General features: G+C 40.5%; 1 protein-coding gene across 2 annotated transcripts in view; it reads left to right on the top strand.

The window, feature by feature from the left end:
- Positions 1 to 1536: 1536 nt before the first annotated feature.
- The window catches only part of CFTR (CF transmembrane conductance regulator), an 86004-nt gene continuing 66297 nt past the window's right edge, over positions 1537 to 21243 (top strand). For both annotated transcript variants that reach the window (XM_082062126.1, XM_082062127.1), the window contains exons 1-3: positions 1537 to 1738; positions 14560 to 14670; positions 15973 to 16084. In XM_082062126.1, the coding sequence (XP_081918252.1) occupies positions 1686 to 1738; positions 14560 to 14670; positions 15973 to 16084 (276 nt within the window). In that variant the 5' untranslated portion in view covers positions 1537 to 1685. The remainder of the gene's footprint in view (positions 1739 to 14559; positions 14671 to 15972; positions 16085 to 21243) is intronic.

Genomic DNA, 21243 nt, shown 5'->3' with positions numbered 1-21243 from the left:
GGGTGCTGGGTGCGGGCTGGCGCCCCGGGTGCGGCTCCACTAGGTGGCAGGATGCCGAAGGGCTCGGCGCTGGTGTCCTGGAGCAGCGCGGGTTTAGCCCTGCCTCTACGCATTGTCTGCGGACATGATAAAGTGCGGACAGTTTCCTGGAGTCCTGCCTGCCCCGTGTTTCTTACTGGTTTTGTCATTAATAAAGCAGAATCGGGAAGGATCCGAGGGAGGTCTGAGACACAAAGGAGCCCGGTGCGGTGACAGGGTAAGAGGGCACCTCTTAGCTATCCACAGTCTGCGAGGGAGAATTGCCAAGGCAAAGAGAAATTCCTTATGAAAACACAGTGGGGTGTAGCGAAAAGCAGTGAAATAAAAAAGTGTCTGCAAAGTTTGCAGAGTGTAGCACCTGATCAAATTGTAGCGCAATTTGTAAGTCCATAGAGGAGCACGTTTGCCTCTTTACAGAGTCAGTTTAGACGGCAGCAGCTGCATGCTTAGGAGAGCGTGACCTTTTCCATCCGTATTTTTCTAAGTTACAGAATTGGAAGGAAACTGGAGTGTGTAAATATCACATTAAAGTATTAAGTAAAATTAAGTCTTATACATAATTAAATGACAAGTTCTCATTGTGCTTCTTGTCATCTTTGTTTTCTTTTAAACATGCTTTCTACTCTGCACTCTGAAAGTTTTGATTTTGTTTTAACGGCATGTGTACAACGATTCAGAAACAGCTTTAGCGTTAAATCTGAGTGTTTGGGTTGAACTTCTGAAGGATATACCTTCAGTTCCCATTCCTCTCGGTTCAGGTAGTTGTGCCTGCCAGAAAACTTGAAAAACTGAAGCAAGTGTATTTTAAAGTGGGTGTGATTGCTCTTGCCGTTCCTTTTTTTTTTTCCTCCCCTCGGCTGACCGTCCACGCTCTGCCTCAAGCCCCCTGCGCTCTCCCGCGGGGCCGCGCACGGGTGTAGGGGCAGCCGGGGGGAGCACGGGGGCTTCTGGTTCCGGCCGCGGGTGCCCACCCAAGCCAAACCCCCTTAAACCTGGCTTCGGCTCCCGCGGGTTTCAGGGGCATTGCAAGCTGGCAGCCGGTGGGCTGTGGCAGGGGAGCTGCGTACTCGGGGGAGCGAGGCGGTGTCCGTGCCCTGAGGGGAGCTCTCCTTGCAGTGCTGTCTCCGGGCGAGGGCAGAGGGCACGTTTGGAGAGATGGTTTCTCCCCCACGGCCTCCGGCAGGACGAGGGGCTTAGTGCTGGGGGGAGGTTGGGGACCCGGGGCTGGGTGACTCGCGAAGCGGAGTCAGCAGCAGAACGCAACGGGCTAGCCGCGAGCCGGCGGGGAGCCGGGGGAAGAGGCCGGCCGGGGAGGAGAGGGCGCGGACGGCCGCGGCGGGGGGGGGCGCCGCAGGGCGCGCCCGGTGCGCGGTGCCGGGTGCGGCGGGGAGGCGGCGGAGCAGGCAGCGCGCGGGCCGGGGCCCCAGCCCCCCTCGCTTTTGAACCTGGGCAAAGCAGAGGCGGGGAGAGGGGCAGGGGCAAGAGGCAAGCGGTGACATCAGAGCCGGCCCAGCGGATAAGGTGGGAGAGCCGCAGGAGCGGAGCGGGCGAGTGAGGCGACAGCGATTCGTGGCTGCCGCCGGTCCCCTGCGCACTGCACTGCACCGCACCACACCACATCGTACCACACCTCAGCTCCGGGCACCATGCAGAGATCCCCCCTGGAGAAGGCGAACATCTTCTCCAAACTTTTCTTCAGGTAGGAGCCCTAGCACGGCGGGACACGTGCGGCCCGAGACAACGGGCAGGGGCGGGCAGCGGCGGTGCGGGGCCTGAGGGTGGGGCTCCTCTCTCCCCCTGTTCCCTAGTTAGCTCTGAAAGGGTCTGGGGGGAGAGCGGTCTCACTTGTTGCGAATGACGGGATCTCTCTTTTTTTTTGTTGTTGTTGCTGGGGTGTTAGCACCAGGAATGGGCTTTGTCTGTCAGGTGTCATAAACCCTCGCTGGACCTAGACACATGAATTTATGGCATAATTTGAGCAACCTTTGGTAAATTGCTCAACTAGTTGATCTGTTATTTCACTGTAAACTGTGAGAATGTGGTGAGGTGGGGAGAGCGGAAGGGAAATGCTCTCAGAGCAAAGATTCCTTCTGTTTGGCTTTTCAGGTGTTAGCATTTGTTCAGTGTGTGAGTGTAACACAAGATTGTAGTGAAAGCAGTTCCCTGTAAGCCTTTAAAGTGTTCTTTTACAAGCCAAGTCCTTGGCACCTCTTCTTTTTTACATCTTCAAATAAAAAGAGAAGGAGCCAATACCAACGCCTGGGCACAACATACTTTATAAGACAATATAGAAGACTGAACATGTTTTACATGACATTGCTAGAAATGACACTGCCAACTGGAAAGAGCAAACAATCTTCCTGGCTTGGGCCTTCATGCCACCACTTTTGCCAGGGTTCTGGTTCCTCCTCTTGTTACTTGAGGGTCTTTCACATGGCAGGGAGGGGAGGGAGGAAATCTTGTGTAAGACACGAACATGATGACTGAAAGGGGAACAGGTGATGTAAAACCATAACATTGGCATGAGGTCTCTGCCTGAGCAACTGAGGGCTCTTAACTCACTTTTTAATCCTTTTGGGATAGCTTTCCTTTTCAGTAGGTTGGCTTGGACCTTTCTTTAAAGCTTCTTAAGGGAGTGGGTCTGCATGAATTACTGTGCCTGCCTACCTCCCTGACTTTGGCTCATTTTAGCCGGATGTGATAGTGGGCAAGGGTGCTAAATGCAACCAGTTCCTAAAGTTTTACAGGTAAAGGTGGGGATCCTAGAGGTGTCCTCCAGTGGTGCTGCGGTGGGAAGGAAGCTGTACCTGCTCTCAAATGCTGTTAGAGCCAGGGTGTGTGGGTGATGGGAGTGTAAGTCTTCACAAGTTCTACACAGAAGCAGCTTCAGTCAGTGTTCCTGTCAAGTATAGAATACACATCTGTAGTAAATAAGTCTTCATGTTAACTTCATTGCTTGAGGAACCACGTGTTCTTTTTTATTTTATTTATTTGTAAAGCTTCTGTCAGAGTAGTGCTCTCCTAGAGCCTGTGATCCTGAAGGTGTCAAGAAAAAAAAAGTAAGATAAAGGAAATATACTTCTGATTCATGCTCGTTAAGTGCGTAATTAACCATCCTTGGTCTTGACCTGGTCTTTTAAAATCAAAGACTCTCTTAAAATCAAAGACTTTTGAGTCATTTAAATGACATTTGAATCATGCTTATCATACATGATACATTATATTGTACCATCTGTTTGACTGTAACTGAATTGATAATAAGTATATAAAGTTCAAGAGGTGTTTATGATTAATATTGACTAGAGTAATTTATTTACAAAACTTTATAGTAGCATTGTTTCATAGAAAAATCAGGCTATTAATGTAAACATTCAGTTCACTGGGCAAGAACAGCCAAAATTCTATGTGTACAGCTCTAAGGTGCCTAATATGGTTCTGATACCTTGGAAGTGTTGTTTCTGTGAATGACAGCATCTCTGCTTAGTTGCATTTTACCACATACACTGTGAATGTCTTTGTTTCTTCACAAACATTAAATGAAATATTTGAAAAAGTCACAAAGTGAAATTTACAAGATAAGAAAATGTATTACATCCAAATTGGCAGCAAGGATGTCTTTCTCTTAAAAACAAATAAATAGGATTTAAAACACATACGTTATTTAGTAATGAAACATGTTAGCTTGTTTTAAAATGTATCCCTTTGGTCTTCAAGGACTTCATCAGTTTCTGTCTCATCAAAAGTTGATCAGGATCAATGCTAAAGATTATTAAAAAATAAGTTATCACAGAGCAAAGATTCATCAAGAATTTCACAACACTTCAAGGCATAATATTTGTGATGAGCTTTACAAAGTCAGAAGCATTTACTACATATCAGTAACGAGACCAGTCCACTCAACTGGAAACATCCACAATGTAGTGATTAATGAGTGAGATTGGAACAAGGTTTTCTAAGATGTCCAAGTATTCTGTTAGTGTTTTAACTGAATTTACACACATCAATTGTTTCTGATACTGATTGTATTTAGTAAAACACTCCAGGATATGCCTACATTTTAATGCATGCTTTACGTCTGTGAAAACATGAGAGACAGAGCTCGAAAGCTTTATATCTGAAATAAGTAGTCAATTCTTTCTTTGTAAAAAAATACAGACTGAAAAGGTGTGTATGGAAAAAAACTACTTTTTTCCTATGATGATGAAGTAGTTGTTTTCAAGTACAACATTGCAGAATGCTTCAGTGAAGTAACTTTTATAGGAGGCTTCTGTGCAATTATGTGTGAAGTACCAATCTGAACATAGTGCAATAAGTTGAAGGTCACATTAGGAGAAGTGACAGTGAAGTATTAGTTGTTATTATTCAGGAAATATTGCTGATAAATGTAATTTCATTATTTAATATTGCATGAGTTGTTATCAGCGTTTTGATACTGAGGTCTATAAACCCGTTGGTTTTATTGCTTCATAATGTGTCCTGTTTGGGCTGGAGGGATAGGCTTAAATGTGTTGGAGTCAGAATGGCTCTCTTTGCTTATGAGTGAATCATTTAGACATGTTTCAGTGTTGTTTGTACATTTTTTCTTAATTCTTTATGTCAAAAAAAATTAGAAACTGTCATGTGTAAACAAGGAGTAGTATCTTAGGAAAAATGTTATATTTGTGTTAGATTTCAAGCATTAATGACACTGGTGGGGCAAAAAAAGAGAATTGGTAGGGACTGTCATGAAAGAACATTAAAAATCAACTTTCATCCTAGAATTTAAACAATTGTTGTTTAGACACTGAGTTTTGGTGGTTAAGGAATGAGGTGTGAAGACAAGTGGTTTGAGATCTTCCACTGGGATGACACTTATAAAACACTAAATATCTAGCATTTGCGGTTTCAGGCTTTCTTTTGTGTTTTATTTTCCTTATTACATTTTCAGAGTTGATCCCTTTTGTTCCCAACCACATGCAAGACATTTATCTATGCACTGGCAACTTTTTGTCTTGTTTAAAGGTAATAGAGTTGTATGCAGCAGCAGTCAGATGGTGATATACTTAACTTCATATTCATTGTGAAGCTTCACTTTTGTCTTTCTAACAGTTGCTTATGTTCTTGGAGTTTTGCAGAGTCATGGCCATACCTTTCGTAGAAAACAACATCAGAGTACTTGGCAATCACCCGCTTTTTATTGCAGATTAACTGAGATCAGGAAGTATTGTTATGGTTTTATTAAGGCAAGTTAATAAATTAATTATTTTTGAACTGGGCACTGGAACACAAAGTTACTGCTGGAGTTTCAGAAGTGGCTGCAACTTTGGGACAATTCTGATTTTTTTTTTTTTCTTACATGCAAATTTAGATATTTAAACACAAGTTCACAAAAGTCAATCCTTGTGCTCCTGTCCAATCAAGTACCAAATATGACAACTGTGTTGGCAGGACCAAGTAGTTCAGTGCCTGATTCAGATGAGAAATACAAGCTAAGCCAGCTTTTGTGTTACATCTTCTGGTGGGCTCAGTCCATCAAACCTGCTCTAGTTTCTTCTTTCCAAACCAGAGAAAAGTAGCCTGCTGCCTTTTTATACAGCTGTCGAGTGGTTCCAAGAAAACTTTAGCATGTAGGGGGTAAATGTTGAATTCCTTCTGCTATGTGTGTGCTAGGAGTGGTAGGAAAAGGAATTCAGTTCTACACCTCACCTCTTCTAGGAAGTAGAAGTGTTACCAGTGTATTGCAGTGAAGGTGGTTTAGTGTGGTTTAGTTCTCTTTCTCTGGCTCAGCTAATCTCTTAAAGCATAAGAGCAAGAGAGACTCTGCAGTCTACTGGGTAAGAAACTTGTTTGCGAGTCCTGATTTCTGTTCTGAGGGCACTTTTTGTGAAGCCTTTAGGGTAGACAGCAGAATCCAGGACTTAAGTTTTGAAAGTACCTAGCCCATGAGCTACAGTCATGGTTATTCTTTCTTTCTAGCTTAATCTAGTCTTAATTGGAATGTCAGGAAGATGTGCCAGGGGAGGTTTAGGTTGGATATGAGGAAATGGTTCTTCACGCAGAGGGTGGTAGAGCACTGGAACAGGCTCTCCAGGGAGTTGTCACAGCCCCAAGCCTGACAGTGTTCAAGGAGCAATTGGACAACACCCTCAGACACACCGTGTGAATTTTGGGGTTGTCCTATGCAGGGACGGGGAGTTGCACTCGATGATCCTTGTGGGTCCCTTCCAGCTCAGGACACTCTATGATTAATTGCAAGTTTGAGGGTGCCTTGATCAAAATAGTTTCTGGTTCGTAAAGGCATTCTTGTGAAAATTATTTTGAATCCTTTCAGAGAAAAGAACTAAAACCACAGCTGCCCTAGGCAGTGCCTGCTCTATCCTCAGACTGTGTATCTTAGGATTTAATACCAAGAGGCTACTTAGGATTTTGATTCCTGAATACAGAAGGATTTATGTGCCTATTTTCCTGGAAAAGTTTGGGATTTAATGTGTATATTTGTCCTCAAAATGTCTCCCGAAACTGTCTTGAGTTCCTAAAAATCCTGGGTATTGTATAGAAAGCTTAAAGACCTAATTAATGCCTATATGTTTCACTCCAGAGAGCAGGTGACTGGAAATTGTCATATACAACATACATTTGGAGCATCTCCTATCAATATCTACCTGTAGCATTTTGCTCATATTTCCTCTCTGAGTCGGGAGCCTCTGTGTACATTGGCAGCTATGAGCAAATGGATTGAATTGCACAGTGTGATGGCTCAGTTGTTGGGACAGCTGGCTTAGACACTTGTACAAGGCAAATTCCTGATAGTGTGTTCTTAAAGCCCTTTATGGGTCTAGTCCTGAGGACCTGCCTTTGACTGATCCCAGGTAATCATAAATCCTGGCTGTTAGTGATAATCAAGCACAGATGCAGCTACAGCATAAATTCCGGCCCCTTGAGGCTGCCTGGTCATTTGTCTGTTGCCCACAAGTGTTCCCTGGAGACCTGCTGATCTGCCAGCCCTTCAGACCTGTTTGAAACCACAACCTTTTGGTACTTCTGAAAGTCAGCCCCCAGATTGTTCAAAGATGTGCACACACGTTTTTTACTTGTTTTGAAAATTTGACTACTGTTGATATTTCCAAGGTAAAATAGGTAACTTGAAGTGTCCTTGCACAGTGCCCTTCTCCGGCTGCGTTATATCTCTAAAGCAGAGTTGCCTGTTTCAAGTTGCATCTGAGTTTCTGAAACATATGTACAGCTTCTTTTCCTCCTGCAGGCAGAAGACTTACCATCTTGATATTCAAAATGAAATGATCAAGCATTTGAAAGATTTGCAGACCTGTCTGTACCTTTTTATTCTCCTCCATGCTTGTTTGATTTTTGTGGGGTAGGAAATCATCCATCCAAATCCTTGAATTATTTTTTTAATACTGTAGGCAATGACATGGAAAGTAGTTTTATTATCTGTATTATAGAGGCTTCTAAATGCCCTAACAGAAATTTGAAGTCTATTGTATTAGGCACTGGAAAATATTTGATAAGGAAGTATATTTTGAAGATCTTAAAGTCTAAGTAGATAGCACAAAGGATGGTCTAAGTTTCCCTATTAGTTCTGTAGAGAAGAAAGCAGGGTATACAAGGATTGTGATTTGTCCTGGGAAGATGTGATGAGAGCTCTTGTCCAGGGCTTTAATTGTACTAGGGTATTTCTGGTGTGACAGAGTTACTTCAGAATATTTCTACAGCTAACAGTTATCACCTCTTTAATGCAAAAAAGTCTCAGTCTCTGAATATCTAATTTTTTTTAATATGCTAATTTTCAAAGTGGTGACAATAGTGTGACTTATTGCAGGAGAGCTCTACAGGTTGCCATTACCTTGTATGTTTTTCGTTTTGTTTTGTTTTTCTCTTAACCCCACTACTTTGCAGCATTATGAATGTAGGTATAATGGTTGTGGGGGCAGGATGGTCCCAACCTGACATCTGGGTAATAACATGTCACTTATGTCCTCTAAAATAGATAAGTCAAAGGTCAAATTAAACTGTAGCATATAACAAGATTAGTGATACACTTTGCAAAATTTTGCAATGTAAACTTGCAGATGCAATTCAACTGCCCCCCATGAAAGAGGAGGTACAGCTGGGCGAGATGAGCAAGAACTCACAGGCCATGTTTGCAGATCACTCCCTCTCACATAAGCAGAAGGAGTTTTCACACTCAGCAAGTAGTTAAACCAAGGCTACATTGTCACAAAGGTCCCCAAGTTAAGAGAGAATAAGTAGGCTTTTAAGACATACTTTGAAACAGTATTGCTTTTCCCTTGAAACCAGAACCCTCCTGCCTGTCAAACATGGGTAAGCATCCTTCCTGCAGGGGAGGGAGTTGTTCCTGAAAGGCAGTGCTTGGGGTGGCCTGCTGCAATACTAACACCTTTACTCTGTGGGCAAAATGAGAAAATCCTAAGAGACAGCTGGGAAAGGTACTTGGTTTCAGGTATATTCCCGTGTTTTAATGTTGGTATATATATCCAAGATCATTTTGGAACATCAGAAGATATGGGACATTTTCTCATTAACTTTCAGGGATCAGGCTGAGGAGTAGCAGCATCAAACACCAGGATACAGAGAAGATGGCAAAGGCCAAGTACTAAGAAAAGCAGCCCCTAATTCAGGATTAATTCCACATTACTGTAGTGGCAATTTACAGTTTGATACTTGATATTTAAAGAAATTTTTAAAAATCTTGCCACCCTCTCCTTCCTCTATTGAACGTCCACAAATGTGTTCACCAGTTTGTGAATTTGTTCATAGCTGATCACATGTTGGTCACTGGGGTTGGAACAAATCAGAAATTTGGAAAGGGCCATTGCACCTGATGTGCAACTGTATGCTAATTGGTTATGAAAGGTATCTATAAGTGCATGGCTAAAACAGTGGAGTGCTAAATTGGGTGAAATTTCTTGCTGTCACATTAGTGACACATCTCAGAGATTAAAAAATTCAGTCAGGATGAGCACAGCTCTGCGATAGTTTTGCTAATGCAAACTTTCTGCAGTGTTCCTTGATCTTTCAAAAGACTAGGAGAAAGAAATCCCTTTCTCTTATTTGTGCAATCAGATATATAACTGAGAAAAAGAATGAAGATGAAGAAATATCCTATCCTAGCCAGTCTCACTGTAGTTAAATGCTGAAATGGCCTTGCCAACCCTGTTCATAGCACATCATCACCACTATGTTATTTTGATAGCTTTGTTAAAGAAATATTTGAGGCATATTTTGAACTTGACTTTGGTATCTAAACAATTGACAGATTTTAATACATTGAATGAATTCCCTCCTTGCATTTTACATAACTTACATATCTTTGTACCCCTAATGTGCTTTTGTTTTCTCTCAAAAAGAGCTCTCAGAACTTCTGCAAGTTGAAATACCTTGACTATCTTACTAACTGTAAGGAAAAATTATTGAATTTTTGCTAAAACTCTGAATCTCAAAAAGCATTTAGAGATTAGATAATCTGAATAAGTGTCACTTTGCAAAAACTGTGCATAAAAAAAGGCAAGCCTTCCCCAAGAATTTCTGAAGAGTAGTCCTAATTAAGATTCGCTATTGAAATCCTGGGGTTTCAGCAGAACATTGATTACTTTTAAAATGGTGCTGCTCACAGCTAGTGGCATAGTCGATGGCATTGCAGCTAAATATTTTCCATGTCAAATAACACCTCACCGGGAAGAATTGTTTATTAGTGAAGAAATTTAAATCTTAATTTTTGTGATCTGGGGGAAAAAAATGATGATGATAATAATAAACAACCAAAAAAAAACCCCAAACCAAACCAAACAACAACAACCCCAAACACAAACAAAAAAACCCAGAAATTAGTAGGGTCTGCATTGTTGAAAACCTTACATTGTTGAAACCCTGCAATAGTTACATGTCAATATTAAGCTCAGAGTGTTGCGTTTGTTTTTAAAAGGGAAAATGCTAAAGATTTAATATACTTTTCAGTTTATATAACATGCTATTTCAGCAGGTTACCATTTGGAATAAAATAACTGCAACCCAACTCTGTTGAGGGTAACCAAGGTGCAGGAATTGGGCCGTGGTGCTGGCAGTTGTGCTCGGTGGGCAGGCCCAGTTATCCCATCTGTTACAAAGGGCCCTGCAGAGCTGGGGTCACCTGGTACGGCTGTGTTGCAGGACACTTGGAGAAGAGGGCTTCTGGTGCAGAAGATCTTCTGGAGAAACAGTCTTGAGTGTAGTAGAGCTGCCGCCTCCAGTAAGAAACAAGTAACAATCTACAATTTGTTCTGCCGAAGGAGTAATGGATATGTTTTGGGAGAGGATGGGAATGCCAAGCCCCTGACGGAGTCCAGTCTAGTTTGACCCTTTGGGAATGGCTGAGATCTACATGGTACCTCAGGCTTTTCCTGCATTCAGTAGGAATTTGTGGCTCTATGAACACTTTGTAAAACTTAGGCTCCAAAGCATCACAATCATGGCTTGATTATACCCCCCCCACCCCCATCCTTAACTGTTAAAAGAAGGGATTAGATAAAGCCAGAGACACTTTTCTTGCTCTGTCTCCATCAAGGTTTAGGTCCAGTTCCTTAGGAGTTGCACGCACCAGGTCTATGGTATTGTGTACAGGTATCAGTGAAGCCATGGCCACCTTTGCGCTGCTCAGTAGATATTGCCGTGTTGTGCACAGGACACCTGTTGAAATGGTGCCAGCCTGATCAGGGACCCTTGCAAAAGAGCTGCTCTGCTGTGCGGGTCTTGGATAGCACAGCTCCACTGCTCTGTCACTGTCCCAGTGCCCTGTGCTTCTTGATCAAGAGGGTCCGATGGAGCCAGGGAGTCCCTGCGCCCAGAAGGAAGATCTGGGCAGTTAGCTTAGCAGCACAGAGGCTCTTTCTGTTTTCAGTGACATGCAAAGCAGCCTTAAAGGGGAGTCAAATCCTATTGACAAGTTAACAGTCTGTGTTAATACTCTTTGCAAAGCCAAAGACATCTGTCCTATCGGTACAATTTACTGAAGTAGGATGAGGCTGAACATGCTGGAGAAAGAAATTACTGTAGTAAGAAATCTCTTATATATTGCTAAAGTGATTGACAAAGAAATGGTCATTAGAAATCTACCAAAAGAGAAGTTAAAACAGTACATTATGTATATGATATTTACATATCAAGCTCATAAGGTATTTTTTGCTATAGGCAATTAATAATAGAGGTGGAACTTGTTTTCCTTTTTTTCGTCTTTCCTACTGTACACCCTTGAAACTTGTCTCCTGCTGGGTTTTGTGTGTGTACCCATAATAACATTCCTAGTTAGTGGCAAAACTCTGACAGCACTACAGGTTTCTCTGTGAAAGAGTTCATTAAATGCCAGCCAGTAATCCGGTGGTATTTGCTAAAGTAATGCTGTAAAGCCTATCTGTTTCCCTTCCTTCTTGCTCCCTTCCTTTCAAAAGAAATTTCTCATTCTCAGCAAACACGAGAAGAAAAAAAATCAGAATTAATGTTGGCAAATCATTTCTATTAAGCGAAAAAATGGAAGAGCCATATTCGTTGACAAACTCTGACTGAGCTGCATTACCTGACGATAAAGAAACATTGATAGCTACAGATTATATTGCCAGTTGAAATAAATTTACAGCCATTTTGCATTTTAAAACATTGCAAAGAATCCAATGATGGTAAACTGGATGCGATTGGAATCTGGCAAAAGGTTTTAGGAGATATTTATGTATTCTAGGTCTAGCATATTCCTTCACATAAAATATTTACTGTCTCTCTGAGTTCCTGACAGCAAAACCCAAGCAGCTGTTGAAAATCTGCCTTGAGACAAACAGCACGTGACAGGCCAACTCCTCCCACGATTACCTCTCCATCCTAGAAGCCACTTGGCACAGTTCTCAAATTAGCCAAATCTAGTTAGGGTGGGACTTCCAAGCAAGGCCAGGGCAGCTGGGAGATGAACATCTCTGTGCAAGCCCTGCCAGCAACCTTACGATAGGAACCTGGCAGCAGATGAGGAGGAGGTTCCCCAGGGGAAGGTGTCAGCACCGCTCCTTTAGTGGGCTGGGGGAGTTAATCTACCATAGTTGCAGCTACCCTGATGAGCAGAGATACGAGGACAAGGACTGCGTGAAGTCTGTCTCAAACTTGTTGACTTTGGAGAGGAGGGTGGTTTAGGGACTGCTGTTAAGTGACCCAGTTAAAAGCCAGCTAGAATAAGAGACCTTCCTAGGGGTACAGGAGATCTGCTAAGCATGTTGCCTTCCGCAAATGATAAAACAGCCTCTCTGCTTGCTTTCTAAATGCAGTCATGTTTTGTTACTTTAGGCAGTGTTAAAATGCCAAGGTAGGTGCTAATCAAAAGTATAAATAAAACAAAATGTCTGGAGGGAAACAGTGCAATGAAAAATGTTTTCCGAAAATATACAAGGACTGAAACTGTAGAGCATTTCTCTTTTGTCAAGACAAGTTGGGAATTGCTTATTGCAGTCTCCAAGCATTATTAAGGGGCTCAGCAAGGTTATTACTTAGTTACAGTACTGAGAATTAAAGAGGTTGCTTAGGAAGTACTGTTGCTTACTTGTATTAGCTGCAGTGGTGGTTTAGCATCCTATAAGTTGTAGTCATTTTATCATTACCAAAATACCTGCGTATACAGAACTTTTAGTGAAGCCAGTCCATAAGAACTTCCATTCCCAAAGGATAGGGATTAGACATCTCTGCGCAAGCTATGAGCAAACCCAATAGCAACTGGTCCTGTCTGCCATCAGGAGATGGTAAAATACAAATCAATGCCTGATTTATCATTTCCAGTGGCCATCAAATACTTTTACGTAACAGTATTAATTTAAATTCGAAATTTTACTTCTAATCCATCTTAGTACCTCCCTGAAAACATAGGCCCTGTTTCTAGTCATAGTAAAGTTTATAGATGTTCTACCAATGACTTTCCAAAGTGAACTTTCCTAGTTGCCTTGCTGTAATATACCACAAATAGTGTTATTTCTCAGCCACAGTGGTGTCAGACTGAGCTAAAGCTCACATGATTAATCTGAAATGGTAGTATAATTGCAGAAATGAAGGATAATCTTCTAATTTCTTAAAGTGCATTCTCTTTGCAATGTTTATGATATAAATGTTCACTTGGGAAATATCTTTGTGCTTTACTGAATTATGGGGATTATAGACGGTTGTCTCATGAGATTCATAACTTCATTAAAGTAGATGTTAGAGAGTGTATGTGTGCACAGTTGCACACAAATAGTCTTTGACTACTGTACTAAGGTCTTGCATTCATGTAGTGTCTAACGATGTTCTTTTACCTTTATATCAACCTTTTTGCACTCTCAGAGGCTGCAATTGGGAATATCAGTTACTTTGTGTGTGTGATACATGTTCTTACAGACATATGGGTAAGCATCTTCAATGAGCTGTTTGTATTTTCTAAGTGACCATGGGAAACAGTATTGCATTTCTTTTGCAATTTTGTTAACTGTTGTCTATAAATAGAATTTAAAACAAAAAATTCAGAAATTATTGAGGTATTGCAGATCATAACTTTTATCATAGTTGTGAATCGTATGTTGTTTTTTTTGTTTAGAAACTGTGTTTACCTATGGAAGCATGACAGCAGTCAACCACTTCCTTTTCAGGAATTTAACTTTTAAGGAAATATTTTTTAACAATGTCAGTAAAGCAGAAAATCAAATTGTTTCAAAATAATACACTGTAAGATCCTATGGTTGCTTCTGGTTTGTTTTAGCCCTGTGCTTTCAAAAAGATTTCCAAACAGAACCTGCTGTAAAATTTTGTATAAGTTGGCACTTGAGGATACATAGGCTCTTCAGGAGCCAGATTGATAAAATCAGTAATGACTTAGAAAGATTTTCTCTATCAGTTTTCTCTATCGATTGTAGAGCTTTTTCTTGCTTTGGTTTAATCCATCATGCCCTTTAAATTGCTATTAAATTTTTAAACATGACATTTGAAAAAAGAAATGCAAAATGTTTACATATGATGGACTCAATGAAGATCTTATGAGGAGTCCTGCGAAAGATCTCGTGTGCTGTTAAATGCATAGTGCAATGTAAGCTGTCAAAGGAACACTCAAGCTATATTAAGATTTTCTGTCTCATAGGAATGAAAATTATACATCCAATTTACTATAGTTCAGATTTATTATTCATTTATATGGACATACCACATATTTGGAAATACAGCAGAAAATTCTCAATCACCTGTTGATTTGTCTTCTCCTGACTGAATAGGAAGTTTGGGGCATGATCCTAGCCCCAAACTGATAAAATGAAACAGTTTTGCAATTATTCTTTTAATGTTCTGTTTGTCAATATAGTTTTGTAAATACAATGCAGAGCTACACTATATTATCTCATGTTGTATGTGTGTATATATGTATGTGTTTGTGCACATAGACATACTTGGGTGCTGTGGACAAAATATTCAGGTTGAGACAATGCAACCGCAACTCCAGAATTAACCTCAGCAGCTGGTGATTTTTTTTCTTTTTCTGCTTAGATGGACAAAACCAATTTTGAAAAAGGGTTACAGACGACGGTTGGAGTTGTCAGATATTTATCAAATCCCTTCTGCAGACTCTGCCGATAATCTTTCTGAAAAACTCGAAAGGTATGAAAGATTCATGACATAACTTTGTTTCAGGAATCACACTGCAGTTTATCATTAAAAAGCTGTTCGATAAAATATTTAAGTAGAATTGGGTGTGAGCCAATGGCATCCATTGGCTGACTCAAGTGCATCCTCATTCACCACACAGTTGTCCTTTGGATCCCTGGTGCAGCTGCATTACCTACATGCACTGAATTCCTATGTACAGGTACCTGTGACATATGTCCATTGACTAGTGAGGCTGGACTCACAGTTTCAACGTTTAGTTTCCTATTCTGCTGTTCTTGCTTCTCAAAATAACCTTGTAAAACCTTGTTTTATTTTTTTCTTCAACAAAATAATATTCTTCATTTCCTTTGATACCACTGTTGAAACACTAATTGCTCCTGCAGAAATCATGCCTTGACTTTCCTCATTTAAGTTTCCTCTCTTCTCTACACTATTTCAGAAACTGTACTACACCTCGGACTAACTTGTACAGATACAAGTGCCTAAATCCAGTGCTTCTCCCCCAGCCCCTGGTAGAGCTTTCCCTGGTGTGCCAGGGCAGCTCATATCTGCTGTGTTGTGCCGGTCCGATTAACCTTAATTGCAGTGTGACATATGCATTCAAAACTGATGGAAAGTATTGAGAACACTGGTATGCTTAATGCATTTTGATAGTTTATAAATGGAATATTCTGATTATTTAATATTCTATTGAAAAATGAAGAAAAAGGGTTAGCTGAGGAAATTCTTAGGAACTGTGCATAGAGTTTTGACAAAACATGTGCTTTCTGTATATAGCATTACTTCTGATCAGCAATTTATTATTGAACTGAAAATTATTGTCCCAGCAACACAGGTTAAAAATAATGCCATGCAGTAGAAAAGGCACATTTTTGATGCTTTGTTGATGTTTTATTTTTTCTTTTTTCCTTTTTTTTTTTTTTTTTAATTTTTTTTTTGAGACTGGAAGAGCTCCAAAACATTTATTTGCCTATTATTTGTGCTTTAGTCTTAAGTACAGAAGGTTTCTTTAAAACATACAATGTGACCTTTTCATGAATTAATTCCCCGCAGGGTGATGTATGGCTGAGTATTTAAAACTGCCAAATATGTGGCTGAACTAGGTTTGAACTTTTATTGATCTATCAAGTAAATGAAGCCCAGGTCTTTGGGGTCTCTGCAGGGCTTTCTTTCATTAGTCACCTTAGCTAAATCTCCTTGGATATACTTGAGTGGATTGAAGTATGTCAGGGCCATAGACCCACGTATTTGCTCACGCAAGTAAATGGTGTTGTTTTTTTGGTTTCTTTTCAGAGAATGGGACAGAGAGCTGGCAACTTCAAAGAAAAAACCCAAACTTATTAATGCTCTTCGACGATGCTTTTTCTGGAAATTTATGTTCTATGGAATAATGTTATATTTAGGGGTAAGATTTGCTCTTCAGTAAACTTTTAGTGTTCCATAAATAGATCCAGGTCTTAGGGATTGCTAAATTAATATAGAATCCTGTGAATAGCTACTGATTTTGCTCCGTGTATTGCTTATAAAGATGATAAATACAGAGAGATACTCAGGGACTTTCATTAAAAAATAAAAGGTATTCTCTGATCGCATCTTAATATCTTTAAAACATACATAATAATAATTTTTAAATGTACTTAGTGCTATGTACTGGCATATGCTTCTCCAAGTGCAAGGAGGGCACCAGAATTTTTGTATCACTGCTGAACTAAAGTATTTATTTTCTCATGTTGCGGTTTTAAGAAGTTTCTAAATAATTTTCTACCCTTACATTAAAACAAATGACAGTACAATTTCACATGATTTGGTCAATTTTTTCTTAGCTGTGTGCTAAGTGAAAGCACACCAACACCTATACCCTCAAGTTTTAATCATTTTGTATAAAACACTTGAAACATAAATAAGAGTAACCTGAAAATTAAAACACAAGTCCTTAATTACATGAAGACTTTTCAGCATTAAAAGGAAACTTTTAAAGGGTGAAAAGTTTTAATGCATCAGGCAGCTTTTCAGGTCAAAGAGCGTTTTACAGGCTAAGCATCAAATTTGGAGCCTGACTTCTCCAAGTGTTATGCTGCAATGGTTCCACCCCAATAAACATCCCTGAAGTCCCTCCTGTTTACATGATTGTGTGAAAGACAGGCTGATCTTGCAGATTACAAAGTAGGTAAATTTACTTAGGGTCCTGGGATGAAAGTCCTGCAAAATATTCCTAAGTGTATTAATTTGGACTGCTAATGATGTGAATGTTCTGGTTTAGATCACTGTTGATTTGATTTGGATAGTTAATAATGGACTACAGTTTTACTTCAGGTTAGATTTGCCCCTTAGAATTATGGAAAAATCGATGGTTTCTTTCTCTTGTAACACCGTGTCTAGGGGAAATGACTAGCAGCAATAGAATGAAAAAGTCACAAAGTAAAATGGTTGAGAGAAAAAGGAAGAAATTCTCTAAAGAAAATGGAAATCACTTCCCTTAAAATGCAGCAATCACGTTCTTTTTAGTCTCTCAAAAATTTAGAGCTTACCTCAGTCTGTCATGCTGCTTCATGGATTCAAAATGAAAAAAGCTCTACAGACCTTGATTTTTTGTAGTCACATTTAAACTGTCCCCCAGATGTAGCCTTTAAAGAACAACTCTAAAATTTCTCAGCACCAAGGCTTGATTTTAAAAAGAAAATCTAGAGTGAAAATATTCTTTACATTATCTTTTTGCTTCTTTCTCGTGTAAGATACACTCACATGTGTATGTACACAAATTCTAATTAAAAATAGGGGAATCAATAAATTAGCTCCCAGGCAACTTTATTCTCTCCCAGTTTAAGACTCTCCAACTTACTGGAATCTTGTCACGAGTGAAGATCCTCGGGTTTCCTCTCACTGTCGCTCACCTCAGTCTGAAGTCACCACTGCTGCAGATCTAGTTGGAAGAGATGTGCTGTGCTCGTCTTCTCTGTACACAAGGGCTGCAGAAGGAGAAAGGAGAGGAGGTGATGGTTACAGTGCTGGCTGTGCTCACTCTGGGGGGCTTTTCTGCATCAAACCCTGGGCTGCCCTCTGGCCGTTTGAGTGTTGCGCAGGGCTGGTAGGAGGCAATGTGGCTGGAATGAAACTTGCTGAATTGATTGTTTGCCTTTGTCCAGGTAGGGCAGCTAAGCATTTAGGACAGGGCCCCTTGCTATCTAAGGGGCTGTGTATTAACTGTTCTCTCTATACTCTTTCACCTTGTTTGGTGACTCTTCTTTGGGACGACACCCTTTCTTTGTGGACTTCTACCCAATTCTGTCTTGTATTTGCTTCTACCATCTCATTACTGCCTCTAATTTTTTAACATTTTTTCCTCACCAAAACAGCAACTTCTTATTCATGTCAGATTTGTATTTAAAAACCCCATCAGTTTTACAAATTTAGTCTACCATGCACTATTATAGGTGTTCCTGCAGAGTCTGCCAGCCAAAACTATTGCAGTAGTGCATTCCTGTTCAAAGTTAAGCAGTGTTTGAGGGCTTTTGCCCTCAAGTTTTGAGGACAACTTGTTTTCCTAGAGTACAGGCAAGTGAAGCATTTGTAGGTATGGCACTGTGCAGGGTACATGCCTCCATGTGGACTTTTTAAACTGAGTACTATTTTAGACCAGATGAGAACAGAACAGGACTGCAGGATTTCTGAGTCATATTCTTTGTGGTTTGTTTTTTTTTTTTCCCCTCATTTCTTTAAGAAATGCAGATGTGCCATTCAGCACACAGTGAACAAAATCTGCACCTTTCACAATGAAGATGGAAAGATGAAATCCTAGTTTAAATTCTTGGTTCTTTTCATTAGTCTTCATTTTATTGAAAGCTGTAAGAGGAAGAACTTGCTGCTAAAGCTGCTGGTGTTCTTTTCAGACCCTGCTCACGGAAATTAATGGGAGCTTTGCCATTAATTTGTATGGGGACAGGATGTTGTGCCGTACTGGCATAGGTGCAACCAAATTGTGTGTTCTTTTGAACTTCATTTTCCTTTCAGCTCTTCTCTTGTCTATTCCCTGAGATGTTTCCATGGCACCTTTCTTGGAGCATGGTATAACTCTGCTGACATCCCTGCTGTTTGTGTAATTGTTGTTGCAACTGGCATCACAGCTTTGCTCTCATTAGATCTAGTCATTTCTCCGTCTCTCCCTGTCCCTTCACGCGCTGCAGGTAATGATGTTATTGCAGGGTGGACACTTGTGCTCTGGACCCCTGGAGTACTACAGCTCTCCCTCAGAAATAGTGTTCTCTTAGGCACGTTGAGTCACTGCACTTAATGTATCTGCTCCCCTGCAGTTTGGAACAGCTTCCATGTTTCACCTCATCAGCAGTTGTGGCTTGCAATTTAAAGAAAAGGTGGTAGGGCGGTGAAACAAAAATCTTGCTTTTTAGCACAATACCAGCTAACAAATTTGGTACTTTCCAGAAAGGATCGGTTTGCTTCTACTTACATTTTTCTCTTATATTCATCCCCATGAAAAGTGTATTTCCACTCAGGCACAGCAGCTGCTGACATTAACTTAGAAATGATTATGGTATCATATCCCAAAGGACTCTAATGAGGATTTCCTGAAGTTCTCGCATTTAGGTCACGGGTGTGAGTGAGGAGGCAGGGAGGGATATGAAAGTCCCGAAGCACTTCTTGAGCATATGCCAAAACAGAGATGTGCATTATTGTCTTCAGATGCAGAATGATTGAGCATATGGCGGATACACATAATGCAAGAGTTCTCATTGTGTAAGAATAGCCATACCAGGTCAGATTAGCACAGTATCCCGTGTCAAACTCTTGTTTCTCTTCAGATCTTTTTTCTTTTCATTGCGATTTCTGAGGGGGGTGTTTCTGAATTTCTCAATGGCCTATGATGAATGCAGATGGAAGACCAAGGACAGGAGAAGAAAAAACATGACTCTTGAAAACTGGATTCTCTGTTAGGTGCACAAATCCCATTACTTTTTTAAGCAGGTCATTCTAATCAGTTTATTTATCCATGTTTATATCAGTGGGTAATTTTGAGGTTACAAAAGGAAAAATGAAAAACAGGTAGTTCTGCTTTGATTTCTATGCAGGCTGGTTAATACCTTTGGTAAGTAAGCTGATAAGTCTCCACTGTAAACCAGTGGTTTTTTTACACCCCATGAGAGAGCAAATTATTTGGCTCATTGCCAGCCATTATTCTACCCTTAGTCTGAAAATCACCTTTTTTTTCTAGTAAAGTTGAGCAGGTATGCAATACCTTTATACTCACAACAAACACAGCACCAGAGCATGGCATTTTCACTGGAATAAGCATAAATAATAATTAAAAAAATCTTGTTATTTTAAGCCAATATATAAAAGCTTATCTTGAAATCTCTGAGCATATGAAAGCACTGCATTGTCCTTGAGAGGTGACTGTTTTGTATTTTGTAAGTTTTGGGGAGTTTTGGTTTGCTGCTTCGGGATGGATATGGTCTAAGCACAGCTGCCTTGGGTCATGTGTGTTTTAATAAACACTCCTCCCTTTGCCTGCTGATAACACTGAAGTCTGTCAAAACTGTCTCCAGGTTCACAGCATTTGTGTTGGGGCAGAGTGGTGTCTAAGTTGGGAAATGTAGTGCATAGTACAGGTATGCTTTGAGATGTAAAATGTCACCTTTTATATGGAAAAAAGTGAATGATGAATATCAGCTCCATCAACTGTGATATTCAAAAGTACAGTTTGTAGCAGTACTTGGGATTTCTCTTGTGTAAGAGGCCAAAAGGAACCCAAAGGAGAAGGAAAAAAATTAAATGGGATTTCCCCAATATTTTTCCTGGTAAAACATTAATTACAGCTGAACTTCACTGGTTAATTCTCTCTGAGTCTCTGTTTGGTGGTCCCTGTGGTTTTCAGCTGGAAGGCAGTACCAGTAACTTTTTGGCTGAACTTAATGCTTCTGTACAAAAAATTTTTCAACAGTTTCTTGCTATTTTTGAATTATCAGGTGCTTTCTGCTGAGTCACAACAGAAAGAAGCATAAGGAGACATGCATAAAAGTTCTTAGCACTAAATATTTTTACACTGAATATAACAATGAAGCAAAGGAGCATGTATGGACTTCATACCCTTCAGAAGCTCATGCGGAAGATGAAGCAAATTGTTAGAACACAGCACACCGATGATTTTTGCAGTGATTGGGGAAGGAAAGAGGGGACAAGAGACAAAGTTACGGGAGTGATGGAAAAGGACAAAGTTACGGGAGTGAAAGTATGAGAATAATGGGGATGTGACAGGAAATGGAAGGCAAAGGTGAGGTAGTGCTAGTGGGGTTTAATTGCAACAGAAAAGGAGGCTGAGGACAAATGTAATAGCAGGCACAGGTAAAATCAGGGCTGTAGCAGATCATTTGGATGCCTTGCAGTTAAGCAACTTGATAGCCCCTCCTTTTCCTTTCCTGCTCTCGTTTTCTACTATTTCGCTTATTCCAGCATGGCAAGTGCTGGTATTGCCAATGCTGGATGGACTGGTTGCTCTCTGGGACTTCACTTAAACCTGCCTCCCCTGCCATTCACACCCTCTCATCCTGCTCT

Source organism: Streptopelia decaocto (genome assembly GCF_964273445.1).
Source record: "Streptopelia decaocto genome assembly, chromosome: 1".
Classification (NCBI taxonomy): Eukaryota; Metazoa; Chordata; class Aves; order Columbiformes; family Columbidae; genus Streptopelia; species Streptopelia decaocto.
The sequence above is the reverse complement of the archived record's forward strand: the minus strand, read 5'-3'. Positions and strand labels throughout refer to the sequence as shown.